Genomic DNA, 14,118 nt, shown 5'->3' on the forward strand with positions numbered 1-14,118 from the left:
GGCCTTCTGGCAGTTTCCTCACTGCAAGAAGCCAAGTTACAGGGAACCAGGCACAGGGCCTTCTCGGTAGTGGTGCCCTCCCTGTGGAACACCCTCCCACCAGATGTCAAAGAGAAAAACAACTACCAGACTTTTAGAAGACATCTGAAGGCAGCCCTGGTTAGGGAAGCTTTTAATGTTTAAGAGACTATTATATTTTAATATTCTGTTGGAAACCGCTCAGAGTGGCTGGGGAAACCCAGCCAGATGGGCAGAGTATAAATAAATAATAATTATTATTACCCACAAGGAATGTTCCTTGGTGGCTTTTCCCTCCCCATTAAAGCTCTTCAGTCTCTCAGTGACCTCAATTGAAGACATGGCAAGGTGGTACTGATATATGGGAAGAGTAAAACCCTGTTATACCTGTACCAGCAGCTTCAGCCTTGTGATCCTTTGAAAAGGCAAAATCAAGAACGATGAGAAAGGCAGGCCTTTGCATTTCGGATCCAGTTCCAAATGTGAGATCACCTCCCGGAAAGCTGGCTTGTCCTGGCTGACAGCAGAGACAGATGGAGAGTGGTGTTTTGTTATTTCATTCAGTTTTAAACTTGTGTGAGTAACCGACATGTTCTATGTGTGTCTTAATTTTCACAACACTACCTTCCCCTCAGGGTTGGGATTTGGCTTTGTTCTCATTTTTTTACAATTTGGGGGAGGGGCATATTAGCACTAAGTGGATTTTGGTTTAAAGTTGGGTCTATTAATAGTATTTGGGAATGGAAAAATAGGCTTTTAATGTGCAAGCCAGAGTAATGCTTTTACATGTGTAGCACATACAAACTTAGCAGCATATGCTGGGTGTGTGGGTGGGTGTGAATGGGGTGTGTGTCCAAGTAGATGAGTAAGAGGCATAATTATATATCTTTACACAGTCGGATTGTTGCAGGAAGGTGAAATACATAGAGTCATAGGAACAAGGCCTTCCATCAAGTGATTTAACCGAGGTAGGCCTAGCTGGAAATGACAAGAGGAAAAACTCATCTGGCATAAACTGGAAGCATCTCAGACTACTGGAGAGCTGCCAGGATCTGTCACAGCTACAGCTAGTGTGAATTCAGTGCTACAGAAAGGCACACACTCTTTAGCTCAGATTATTTGGTTTCTCACTGACAAAAAGGCTATTAATGTGAGGGAACTTTCTATTTATAACTAATACCAATATTCATAACTAATACCAAATATTTAGAAGCTTCTGGAACACCCCCATACCCACAAATGATTAATTAGCACAGTTCATAGGAAGAAGCATACAGGTCCGAGCACCAGCATGATAAAACAACTCAGGCCACAATCAGACCCCAGCTCTATTTATTGCATTTATTAGTTGCTTTTTTCATGAGAAGCGACCCACAGCAACTCACAAAATGCTACGAACGTTAAAACCAAGTATGAAAAAAACGAAATGAAACGAAACCCTATCCATAATAAATATAAAAAGGAAGGTCCAACATAACACACCCCACTAAAAAATAAGCAACAAAGAGGGCACAAGTATGCCTGATACACTCCAAATTAAGGGCTGAAAGTCTGGGGGGGAATAAATCTTTTTGCCTGGCACCTAACAATAGATAATTATGGTGCCAGGAGTACCTCCCTAGGCAGAGCATTCCACAAGCAAGGAGCCACCACTGAAAATGCCTGTCCTCGTGTTGCCTCCATCCACATCTCCCCTCAGAGGAAACACATGAAGAAGGGCCTCCAATGATGAATGCTGGGTTCATGTGGGGAGAGGCAGCCCTTGAGATATTGTGGTCCTGAGGCACACAAGACTGTTAAAAGCATAGCAATAACCACTGAGGATGCTGTTCCTGGTGTGGTCCAGCTAAGGTTTTTGTTTTTCTGGAGCAGAGGGAGGAAAGAATGGAACTAGCAATTGAATTGGTCCTGGAACTGAGAATGGTATGACCATTCACCACATATGTGACTGAGAAAATACTGAACCAAACTTCTACATTAGCTTTTTCTGAAAGAGTTCAAGCTGACTCCATATTCCTGTCCTGTTGTGCTATTGCCTTCTATTAACGCTGGAACATAGGTGAACTTCTGCTTTGCTCCCAATAGTAGATTGGTGCCTCTCACATTCACAATTTGAAAATCAATTCATTGTCCTTCAGTGCCTTGACCAGGATGTCAAAGAGTGCTGAAGCACTTGCACTATGCTAACTTTTAAGTCTATGCTTGGTCTTACTGACACCTTCTTCTCCACCATACTTCCTTTCCAGTGTTGTCTATATTTAGTCTGTCAAACGGAAGGCAAATGGGATTCTAATCCTTTGTCATCACAGACCTCTAAGTATGCTGATCTAGTCACCTACTATTAAATAATTGACTAGGAGTTCTTTTAGCGAGAACAAAGACTGAATGGCGAGGAGAAGAAAAGGAGCAAGATTGCTATCGTTTCCTAGCATTCATAAAACAGCCTAGCTGCTGGTTAGAAGCAGTCACCAAGGTCTGCTTCTATAGGGAATTAATTCGTTTAAGGATTTATCTCTCTTCCTTTGAGCATATTAAAATTCTATCTATACAATGAAAGCTAGGAATGACTAAATTGCATGATGAATTATTAGGTTTTTTCCCACCTTACTAGAATAGTTGTAGCTTAATAGCTTACTTTACTTTAGACTATAAACAAACACACTTACTAGAGAGTAAGTTCCATTGAACAAAGTGAGATTTACTTCCAAGTAAACACACACAGGATTGCACGGGCAAGGAGAAAGGCTGCAATTCTATGCACATTTACTTGGTGGGAGTAAACGGTACTGAATACAGTAAGACTTCTGAATAAAAACATGCACAGGATCATACTGCTCAAGATTCTTCATTATTCAAAGAGCAAGCTTAGCTTTAAGTAAGAATTCCAGGAGTTTCACATCTGAAATCTGTTACAGATCAGAAATTATTCCCTTTATTGTAAGAAACTTTGCCTCTTTTGCACTTCTTTTTTTTTTTAAGGCTTTGAATGGAACTTGGAGGAAGTGAGGTTGCTGAAATAAATTAAGGTTGTAAGTGGATTGTAATTTTAAATTGCTTCCACTTCATCATAAGCAAGGGGGACATAAAAGGTTGGCAGTTCAACACTGAAAAATCTTTAGACAAATTGCACATGCCATAAATGCATTCACATGCTTCAAAATGATCTTGCCCAATAGAAAACCATTAGAACAGACACAACTATGGATAATTTCATACATTTGTCTTGTAAGGATGGCATCAACCAGAACTATCCTTCCAGTGCAATAGATCATTTATAACAATTAGACATAGTTAGTCACCCAGTGGAAGATGCATGTTTGAAAATTGCGCAAAATGACAAAAATAACTCACAACTGATTGCATACCAAATCCCAGCTTTCTGCCTAGTTTTCTCCTTTCCAGTGGGGAATGGGATTACACTATGAACACCCAAGCGCATTTTGGAGAAAAGTTCCTATTAAGCATGGGTGAAAATTCTCCCACCCTCCACCCCTGGTGTGTTAAACCATTTGGCATCTGTTGTCTAATTGGCCTGACTCGGTTGATTGGTTTTAATAAGCAAGCCATGACTGAATAATTGCACTCACAGAAGTTGCTTATAAGCTCTCTCCTGGTAGGTTTGGTTGGAGACATAGGTTACATACACCGAGAAATGATTAATGGTGTGCTGATAGACAATGTCGCAGACATCTGAGATCACAATGTTCTCTTCTACTCGCTTCTCAAGGTCCAAGAGGAAACTAAATAAGAAACCCAGAATTAATCATTGACATCAGTGTCCGCAACAGACATAGCCAACAAACACAACAACAAACTTCTCAGAGTGAGACATGCTACCCTCTAGGGGAATTGTGGAGAATTTCAAGTGGTTGAAAATAGTTATTGATTAATCCTTGGCAATGACATTTTATGAAGGAAAACTGTATTCCTTCTTCACCCCCATGGAGATCAGGCAAAATGGGGAATATGTGGCTATATGTGTACGCTTTTGTAGACACACCATGGCTACTAGCTATGATGGTTATGTTCTGCCCTGCACAACTGGAGGCAGCAATGCTTCTGAATACCAGTTGCTGGAAACCACAGATGGGGAGAGGGCTCTTATACTTGAATCCTGATTGCTGGTTTTCCACAGGTGTCTGGTTGGCCACTGTGAGAAAAGGATGCTGGACTAGATGAGCCATTGGCCTGATCCAGCAGGCTCTTCTTAAGTTAAATGTATACATGAGACAAAGTGAACTGATTTCCAGGAAGAGAATGTAGCTTTTCCCTATGTATAGGTGAGGAAGGGAATAAGCATGTAGATAAATGCATGCAAGCAACTGCGGCATGCATGTCGTGGGTGGCGCTGTGGATTAAACCACTGAGCCTCTTGGGCTTGCCGATCAGAAGGACGGCGGTTCGAATCCCCGTGATGGGGTGAGCTCCCGTTGTTCTGTCCCAGCTCCTGCCAACCTAGCAGTTCGAAAGCACAGTAGTTCAAGTAGATAAACAGGTACTGCTGCAGCAGGAAGGTAAATGGCGTTTCCGTGAGCACTGGTTTCCGTCACGGTGTTCCGTTGCACCAGAAGTGGTTGAGTGCTGGCCACATGACCCAGAAAGCTGTCTGTGGACAAACACCAGCTCCTTCAGCATGAAAGTGAGATGAGCACTGCAACCCCATAGTTGCCTTTGACTGGACGTAACCGTCCAGGGGTCCATTGTCTTTGCCTTTTGCATGCCATAACAGCAATAAATATTATGGCTTGTCTCTAATTCAGCACTGATCTGAAATTAATTTAGTCCTCAACTAACTAGCAGAATATACACTGAAAACATATATTAATGAAGACGTTAGCAGAATTTGTATGCACAGAATTCTCACTGTATTATTACCTTGAAAAGGGTGAGATTTCCCACAAAACCTATCATGCCAAAAATGAGGACAAACCTGAATAATAACCATGACACTGTTGTTGCTATGTGAAGGATCAGTTGTACTCTATTTTCTCCCTGGCATATTTATCCAGTCACCACAGCACAAAATGAGTGCATACCTAGGCATTACTATTTACCAAAGAAAGGTGAGAAGGACAGAATATGCTTGGGCCTCTGATCCTGGCATCCTTTATATCTTGCCTGCTCTGAGAGGCCTGCAGCACTGGACTGAAATGGGAGGCAAGGCTGCATGACTGTAATGCCGAAGAGCAGCAGCGATCAGTCAAATTCGCAACTTACTACGATGACACCCACACATCTTCCACCCAGGACAATCACCTCCCTATAATAGGGAGGGAACTGTGTTTCCATCTGATTTTAAGGCCTTTTATATGTAATCGCTTTTGGTTCAAAATAAAGGATTATGTATGGGATTCAACAACGATGCTGTTTAAGTCAGTACAGTGGTACCACAGGTTAAAAACTTAATTCGCCCTGGAGGTCCATTCTTAACCTGAAACTGTTCTTCACCTGAGGTACCACTTTAGCTAATGGGGCCTCCAGCTGCTGCACCGCCGCGCAATTTCTGTTCTCATCCTGAAACAAAGTTCTTAACCCGAGGTACTATTTCTGGGTTAGCGGAGTCTGTAACCTGAAGCATCTGTAACCCGAGGTACCAATGTATAGTTGTTATGGACAATGGTACATTTCTCTACAGTATAAAAGGGGAGACACTAACTTATAAAGATAATTTACAGAAGCTGAAAACACGAACAGGCCCCACCTATGCCTCCCCAGGGACAGCAACAACAAAATTGAGATTTAATTCCTACACATTTTAATCGCTAAAAGACTTACCGCTCACTGACTGCCATGACATCTAGGACATTGGAGAAGAGGATGTGAGCCTCTGAAGGATGTAGAATCTTTTTCAATCGCTCATTTTCCATGAAGTGATATATCAGAAGGTTCAGGCTCTTGTAATACGAAGCTTCTGAGGTAACCAGTTCAAACATGGCCTGCAGAAGAATTCCAAAATTGTACATGAACGATGCACAATATAAGTGAAGCCTCTGAAAGCCTCAGTGACAGGTAGGCAAGTCTAGTATTCACAGTCACAGGGCAAAAGCTCACAGCTCTATAGAGTTACCACCCCGATTACCAAGCCAGACCACAACATATGGATCTGGATGACAATGAACTTTGGGGTGCAGAATTGATGCAGATGGGACTGAACATCCCATCTGGAGTTGCTAATCAAAGTACAGCTACAGCTGAATCAGAACATGTAAGTTTAAAACAACCACAACCACCTCAGAATGCTTTTTCTAAAGAGCTGAAACTTGAGTATGCTACCTGAAATACTTAATTTTCTAATTGTGCAGAAGATATTGTAACAGGGGTGGGGAACACGAGGACCACATTCCTTCCTGGGCCACCACATTCTGTGTTGTTTTTTTAAAACGATATTTTATTGAAGTTTCAAAAAAAAAAAAGTTACAAAGGTGATAAGAAAATAGAAAAAAAGAAAACAAAAAATACAAAATACAGAATAGAAAAAAAGAAAAAAGAAACGATTAAAAATAAGTCCATCTTTCAATGTCTTGCCTTTCATTTACTTGTTTCCCTGACCTCCTCTCACCTCCCTTTTTTGTATTCCATTTCGAATGATTAAGTCAGCAAATCCTTTCCCTCTTTGTTTTTATCTTAGTTCTTTATCTTAACATATTATAGCCTTATATTTTCATCTATTAACAAGCCATTTTTACATACTCCTTTTTAACATTGTTGCTAAAACCGCTTCATTTCATTCCGACATCATTTTAACATTCATTAATTTTGCAGTGTTTCTGTAAATAGTCCTTAAATTTCTTCCAATCTTCTTCCACCGACTCTTTTCCCTGGTCTCAGATTCTGCCAGTCATTTCCGCCAATTCCATATAGTCTATCACTTTCATCTGCCATTCTTCCAGGGTGGGTAGATCTTGTGTCTTCCAATACTTTGCAATAAGTATTCTTGCTGCTGTTGTAGCGTACATAAAAAAAGTTCTATCCTTCTTTAACACCAATTGGCCGACCATGCCCAGGAGAAAGGCCTCTGGTTTCTTCAAGAAGGTATATTTAAATACCTTTTTCATTTCATTATATATCATCTCCCAGAAAGCCTTAATCCTTGGGCACATCCACCAAAGGTGAAAGAATGTACCTTCATTATCTTTACATTTCCAACATTTATTATCGGGCAAATGATAGATTTTTGCAAGCTTGACTGGTGTCATGTACCACCTGTATATCATTTTCATAATATTCTCTCTTAAGGCATTACATGCCGTGAATTTCATACCTGTGGTCCACAACTGTTCCCAGTCAGCAAACAATGTTATGTCCAACATATTGTGCCCATTTAATCATAGCAGATTTAACCGTTTCATCCTGAGTATTCCATTTCAACAGCAAGTTATACATTCTTGAAAGTATCTTAGTTTTGGGATCTAGCAATTCTGTTTCCAATTTTGATTTTTCCACCTGGAAGCCAATTTTTTTGTCCAAATTGTAGGCCTCCCTTATTTGATGATAATGAAGCCAGTCTCGCACTTTATCTTTTAGGTTCTCAAAACTCTGCAACTTCAATTTATCTCCTTCTTGTTCCAGAATTTCCCAATATTTCGGCCATTTGGTCTCCATATTGAGCTTTTTCTGGGCCTTCGCTTCCATCGGTGACAACCACCTTGGGGTTTTATTTTCAAGTAGGTCCTTATATCTTATGCAGACATTAAACAATGCTTTCCTGACAATATGGTTTTTAAATGCTTTGTGTGCTTTAACCTTGTCATACCACAAATATGCATGCCACCCAAAAACGTTATTAAAACCTTCTAAATCCAAAATGTCTGTGTTCTCAAGAAGCAGCCATTCTTTCAACCAGCAGAATGCTGCTGATTCATAATAGAGTTTAAGGTCTGGCAGGGCAAATCCACCTCTTTCCTTTACATGTTAGTATTTTAAATTTTATTCTGGGCTTCTTGCCCTGCCAAACAAATCTAGAAATGTCTCTCTGCCACTTCTTGAAACAATCCATTTTGTGCAAAATTTGCAAGGATTGAAACAAAAATAACATTCTTGGCAATACATTCATCTTTATAACAGCAATTCGACCTAACAAGGAAAGCTTCAAATTTGACCATATTTCTAGATCCTTTTTCACTTCTGACCAACATTTCTCATAATTGTCTTTAAATAAATTTAAGTTCTTAGCGGTCATATTAACCCCCAGGTATTTTACTTTCTTAACCAATGTTAAACCTGTCTCCTTCTGAAACCTCTCTTTCTCAATCGGTGTTAAGTTTTTCTCTAGAACCTTAGTTTTTAACTTGTTCAACTTAAATCCTGCCACATGACCAAATTCTTGAATCAGTTCTAATACTCTTTTAGTACTAGATTCTGGCTCCTGTAACGTCAGTACTAAGTCATCTGCAAAAGCTTTCAATTTGTACTGTTTGGCTCCGACCTGTATACCTTTAATCAGTTGGTCCCTTCTGATCATATTTAGCAAAACCTCCAGGACCGAAATAAAGAGCAATGGGGAAATTGGGCAGCCTTGTCGTGTCCCTTTCTCTATCTTAAATTCCTCTGTCACCACATTGTTAACAATTAGTTTGGCCTTTTGTTCTGAGTAAATTGCACCTATACCATTTTCAAAACCTTGACCAACCCCCATCCCCTGAAGATTTTTCTTCATAAAACTCCAAGAAATATTGTCGAAGGCTTTCTCCGCATCTACAAATATTAAGACTGCTTTAGTATTAATGTTCACTTGCAGTTTTTCCAAAATATTAATTATATTTCTCGTGTTGTCAGACAAGTGTCTGCCCGGGAGAAAGCCAGCTTGGTCTTTATGTATCTCCTCCACTAATACTTTTTTTAATCTTTTAGCCAAAATGTCTGCAAAAATTTTGTAATCCACGTTAAGCAGGGATATGGGGCGGTAGTTCTTAAGTTGTGTCTTTTCAGACTCAGTTTTCGGTATAAGTGTAATATAAGCTTCCTTCCACGACTCTGGCGCTTTTTTCCCCTCCAAAATTTCATTACAAACCTCCTTTAGTGGTTGAATTATCCAATCTTTCAAAGATCTATAGTATTTTGAGGTTAAGCCATCCGGCCCTGGAGATTTGCCCAACTGCATATTCTGGATGGCACCTTCTACCTCCTGTTCTGTAATTTTATGGTTCAACATTAACTTGTTTTCTTGAGAGATTTTTTGTAGTCCATTTGTTTTTAAAAATTGGTCTATATCAAACTCTTTCTGTAGCCCTTGTGTAAATAACTGTTTAAAATACCTCTGGAAACATTTTCTAATTTCCACTGGATTCTGAATATTCTTTCCTTCCACTTCCAAGTTAGTAATGGTGCTAAGTTTTTGTCTTTTTTTCATTTGCCAAGCTAACAGTTTTCCACATTTATTAGCCGATTCAAATGTCCTTTGTCTCATCTGTTTAATTTTCCATTCTATTTCCTGGTTCATCATTTCCATATATTGAACTTGATATAACTTTATTTCTCTCAGAATCTCTTGTGACTTTGGTTTCGCTCTCAGTTTCTTCTCACCCTCTTTTATTTTTTCCAAAATTTTGTCTTTTTTCTCATTTTGAGTTCTCTTCTTTAATACATTCTGTTGAATTAGAAACCCCCTCATAACCGCTTTGCTTGCGTCCCAGATTACTCTTTTTTCAATGGTAGTGTTCATATTTATCTCGAAATAGTCTCTCAAGGTTTTTTGGGCCTTCTTGGAAACCTCTTCATCTCTAAACAGGGTGTCATTCATCCTCCATCTGAAGGAACCAGTTGGTGTTAGTTTCATCTCCATTTTCACAGCATTATGGTCGGAGTAAGTTTTAGGGCAAATTTCCACTTTTCGAGTCTTAGGAGCCAGTCCTCTAGTTATCCAGATTTGGTCAATTCTTGTCCATGTCATTTTGGCTTCAGAGAAGAACGTTCCCTCTCTACCCAAGGGATTCTTTGTTCTCCAAATATCAATTAAGTCCATATTGCCAGTCATCTCAAAAAAGGTTTTTGGTAGTCTGCCATCCTTAGTAACTACCTGTCTCTGTGCCTTATCCATATTTGTGGATACCACTCCATTCATATCTCCCATCATGATAATGTTATAATCCATATAGTCCAGCAATGTCTCATGCAACTTTTTAAAAAATTCCGATTTCCCCTCATTTGGTGCATAAACTCCTACTATCAGAAATTTCTCTCCTTGTGCTTGAATTTCAATTGCCACAAATCTTCCTTGGTCATCTTTAAACATAAATTTCGGTGATAGGCTCTCTTTTGCATAAATCACTACCCCTCTTTTTTTAACCTTATCCGATGAAATAAACTCTTGACCCAATCTTTTATTGATCAATACTTTCCTGTGTAGCCTTATCACATGTGTTTCCTGTAGACAAATCAAGTCCAATTGTTCCTTTTTCAATAAATGAAAGACTTTTTTCCTCTTCTCCGGGGAGTTAAAACCATTAATATTCCAACTTAATAGTTGCAGAGCCATGGCGTGGTTACTTTGCTTTTCCTCCAACTGCACCCAGCAATTGTTCTTGTTCTGTCGGTGGTATCACTTTCTCTGAGTTGTCCAATCCAAAGGATAGTGATGCTATGTCTAGTATTCCTGGTTTTAGTGCTCTTAGCTCTTCTTCAGATTCTTTCTGCAAATCTTCTCTGTGATCTTTCAAAAATCTTTCTTTATCCTCCACTGATCTTATTTTTAACTTTCTTCCTTTGAAAGTAAAAGATAGGCCTTGAGGGAATTCCCACCTGAAAACAATTCTATTACTTCTCAACAGGGTCACCAGGTCTCCGTAGTTAGACCTAAGATCCAGAAGGTATTTCAGAATGTCTTTGAATATCTCCACTCTTGATTGATGTATTTCCAAGGTCTTCTGAAAATGCAGACTCAATATTTTGTCTCTCTCCTCTTTTGTTCGGAGGGTAATCAAACAGTCTCTCACCCTGTTCTGTCTCCCCCCTCTTCCGAGCCTGAAAGCACTTACTATCTTGATATCTTGGTTCTCTGAGTCTAGGTTCCAAAAGTCTGCAAATTCATGCATAAGAAAGTCACTTAGGTTATCTTTCTCAAGTTCAGGTACCGCCCTGATCCTTAAATTTGTCTGTCTTTCCTTCAGTTCAATCATGGATAACATCGACCTGTGGTCCTCAAGTTGCCTACATATCGGTGGTATCTTTTCCTCTACGGCCAGTGCTTTTTCCTTTGCTTCTTCAGCTGTCTTTCGGGTCAAAGTACATTCCTGCAGCAATTTCTCAATAGATTCTGTGTTAGAATTCACCTTCTGTCCCAAATTATTGATGCTTGTAGTATTCTGGTCAATTATAGTTGATGCTTCAGCTACTTGTTTACTCAGTTTTTCCAAAGATTCATTAATTTTGCCTAATTCCACAGCTAAAACATCTTCAGATGCCATTCCTTTTGGCCCAACTTGAACAGATGCTGCCCCTGATGGTGCAGAAGGACCAGATGCTGATGCTCTTCGCTGCTGCCGAATTTTACCAGATCTTGTTGTTTTTTCCTGAGGCAAGTCTGCCATAACACTTTATCTGAAGCTCAAGGTCAATGCCACGGCCAGAGTTTGTTTTGCTGTGGAAAATTCCCCTGGCCAGTTTAGAGTGGAAAATTCCCTGGCCAGTTGTAACAATTTCAAAGTTCCTCTAGGGGGACACAGTAACAGTCAATTCTTGTTGCATTAAAGAAGCTTTTCCAAGTCCCCCATTTAACAAAGTAAACAACCGTTTCAATTTCAATTTCAGTTACTTTACAGTTCCTTAAAGTCCGGAGAAGCCAGTTAGAATCAAAAGTATCTCTCTTGCAGAGTTAACTGTCAAAAGGTTACAATAACCATAAACAGCGCAATTCACAGTACGGCAATCTTATTAACACTTGACAGCCCGTTCCCAGGCATTAAGCGGTGGTCTTTGTTTCTTTTCCCCTCTTTTTGCAGGCAAAAATACTTCTCCCTCTTCCCTCCCCTCTCCTGCAATTCAGGGAGGGAGATCTCTTGTCTTGATGTTAGGATTTAAGTCCTTTTAAAGCGATTTTCCAGGTCTTAGTTTAAATAGTCTTTGCTTTGAACTGTTTACAAGAAACGGAAGGCGGACTTCCTGTTTACGCCTTCCCGTTTCGGTGCCAAATTAGTACTTTTTCTTCCCTTATTTTCAAATCTTTAAATTCAACCTACTCACGGTAGTTGTTTTGATGGCCAAATTGTCACAGGAAAAAAGTCAGCGCTCTCCGACAACAGCTGTGCGGCTTCACTCCACGGAAGAAGCAATTGACTCTCAGCACCGCGCCGCTCACCCCGTTTCGCTCCGGAGCCCGTAGCTGGGTTCCTTTGCAAATTGGGGGGGCGCTGAAGGTGCCCGCCGAGTCCCACGGTCACAGGCTTCACCCGCCTGTGGTTTTTTGAAGGGTCCCCGCTTCGCCGCAGCGGCAAGACCCGATTTCCGCAGAGCTAACTCCCTCCAAATTAGAGGGAATCCGCCATTGCCGATGGCGCCAACTCTGGAAGTCCTGGGCCACCACATTCTGGGGGCCACATGCCAGTGGGGGGGGGCAGAGGCAAAACTGAGCACAGCAAGGAATGTGAATTTTGCCAATCTCCTTGGCAACAACAGGGATTCATTCCTTCTTTCCTCTCCAATCAGTGACGGCACTGCAAAGACTTTGTCAGTGACATTGTCACACAGCTAAATCTGACAGGCTATATGGTGCTGCGTCATTATCATGTTTACTAGTGGAAAAATAGTGCCAAACTGCAAAAAAAAAAAACAACAACCAAGGGAGGGCATTTAAAAAAGAGCTTTTGACACCCGACTTTCCACTTCAACAAATAGTGGTGTGCAAAAAATGTGGTACAACACTACAAGCAACATTTTGAATATATCAATTTTCCCTAATAGTTTTGTCTTCCAAAAACGTTCAATAAATGTTCATATTAATCAGTTTCTTGCATAACTGCACTCAGTCAAGAAAAAGCAGCAAAGGAAGACCAACTCCTAATGTAACATTTAAATTCCAATTCTTACATAACATTTGTCTTCTGTAGTGAAATACTGGTGGAAAATGCACATGACTTTTGTATGAGGGAAAGTCTTTGTTAGTAGCCTCATTTTCACATACTTCCCTGCAAAAATCTATTTTGATTTTCATTCTGGTGAAGTATCTTATGTATGTGTTCCTCCAAAGATAATCCTCTGTGGCAGGAAACAGTAATGCTGCAAGTCCAGGATGAGACTAAGTTTTAAATCAAAGCACACAGCAAAGACCAGAGTTTGCATGTGAACTGGAATAGGGTACAACAAAGTATTAAGACTAAAATCACCAAGAAGGAAGAAACATATTTAGAATTGCCAAAAGAAGTGTTCTTGGCCTTCAAGCTCATTCACTGCTTTGAACAGCTCAGTGCTTAGCATCATCATGAATAAGTATTTTTACGATATAGTAATACATTTATGAATTCTTATAATTGCTAGATAGTTGTTCCAAGTCTTCTCCATTACAGTCACATTCTCCATGCTAGACCAGTACAAGAACCTGAGTAATGTCTTCTCTCTGGCTTGTCTCCTCTGCATCTTTCAATTATTTTCGATATAGCTCAAGAATGACATTGGTGATTCATTCTCAACAGATGTTTAGATAATTAAAGCTATCCATCAGTGATATAGTCATTTTTATCAGTATTCCATTAGTTTTATATAGTCATTTTTATCAGTATTCCACTAGTTTTCCTTTTCCTGCCTTATAACCCCTAGCAGTTTAAAATATTTCAGCCCACTATCTTGTGCAGTTACTCTAATTTTCAATTAGAACCAGCATTTGTGTTTATTGGAAACCTATATCCCTAATTCCCCCCGCTTTGTCTCACACCAAAACCTGTTTGGACAGGCTTAAAAACAGAAATATGGTGATCCAGATCTAGATTTAGGAACATTGTACTAGCAAACATTTGCTCGCTTTCTTTACAGATGCGTAGTCAATTCTTTCAGCCTTTGTGCGTGTTTCACTATTTCATCTAATATGGATAGTGATAGATTCACCTGTGTCGACCTTTTCAAAATAACTTTATCACTTACTTTCTAAGCAGTTTACTTTTTCCATCGCTTGAG

The 14,118-nt window shown here is 39.9% G+C and overlaps 1 protein-coding gene across 5 annotated transcripts in view; it reads right to left on the reverse strand.

The window, feature by feature from the left end:
* The window catches only part of NGEF (neuronal guanine nucleotide exchange factor), a 64,323-nt gene that overhangs the window by 12,804 nt on the left and 37,401 nt on the right, over positions 1–14,118 (reverse strand). For all 5 annotated transcript variants that reach the window (XM_083616333.1, XM_083616334.1, XM_083616331.1 and 2 more), the window contains 3 exons: positions 5,794–5,954; positions 3,606–3,758; positions 406–535 (listed from right to left, as the gene is read on the reverse strand). In XM_083616333.1, the coding sequence (XP_083472459.1) occupies positions 406–535; positions 3,606–3,758; positions 5,794–5,954 (444 nt within the window). The remainder of the gene's footprint in view (positions 1–405; positions 536–3,605; positions 3,759–5,793; positions 5,955–14,118) is intronic.

This window comes from Podarcis filfolensis (genome assembly GCF_964270895.1).
Source record: "Podarcis filfolensis genome assembly, chromosome: 5".
In the NCBI taxonomy this organism is placed as follows: domain Eukaryota; kingdom Metazoa; phylum Chordata; class Lepidosauria; order Squamata; family Lacertidae; genus Podarcis; species Podarcis filfolensis.